We start from the raw sequence: 668 nt of genomic DNA on the forward strand, positions 1-668 counted from the left end.
TTAACTTTCAAAGAAAGAACAGTCGTTGAACAAAAAAATCTATATAAATGTTACAAACCTCTGATCCTTGGTCGTTGGTTTCATCTTGCGATACATTAAACTTTCCGGAGAGTCTCCGCAGCTCCTCCATATCGTCTCGTATCTTGAGCGAGTTGTCTTTAACGAAGTAGAACACGTCTTGGTCGTGGATGCTGAAGTGGACGTCGAGGAAGTAAGAGTTGTTGAAGACGGTGGTAATGACGTCCTCAACGACACTGTTGGCGCCGTCCGCCACGCTGATGAACGCCTTGCCGTCCACGCGTGATATCAGCACGCCCTCGCCGAACACGCCGCGCTTGTATGACACACGCGGCAGAAGATTCCGTGTTATTGGCTCCATTTTTAGAAGAGGAGTCGGCACGAAATCTATGTCTGATAGCTTGTCGTTCACCTGGAATACAAAATATAAACATAACAACGGAACACAGCATATGTATAAGAAAAGCGATGATCAATATTAACACATACCTTTTCAATAATACACTGAAGTCCAGACATAACACCGAAGTCGGGCGCCAGTTGCGGTGCCGTTACTGACGTCATCGGCTGGAACACCATGTCGGTGATGTACTTAGCTCCCATCATCTTCCTCATATCGTACCCGAACAGTTGCAACCAGCTGCCCAAGT

General features: G+C 46.7%; 1 protein-coding gene across 1 annotated transcript; it reads right to left on the reverse strand.

Annotated features, from left to right (window-relative positions):
- Positions 1-7: 7 nt before the first annotated feature.
- Positions 8-662, reverse strand: LOC106111263. Its single transcript, XM_013293289.1, has 2 exons — positions 508-662; positions 8-430 (listed from the first exon to the last, which is right to left on the reverse strand). The coding sequence occupies exons 1-2, from the start codon at positions 631-633 to the stop codon at positions 8-10; spliced, it is 549 nt and encodes a 182-aa protein (XP_013148743.1). The 5' UTR covers positions 634-662.
- Between the last annotated feature and the right edge of the window lie 6 nt (positions 663-668).

This window comes from Papilio polytes, unplaced genomic scaffold (assembly GCF_000836215.1).
Source record: "Papilio polytes unplaced genomic scaffold, Ppol_1.0 DF824174.1, whole genome shotgun sequence".
NCBI classification, from domain to species: Eukaryota; Metazoa; Arthropoda; class Insecta; order Lepidoptera; family Papilionidae; genus Papilio; species Papilio polytes.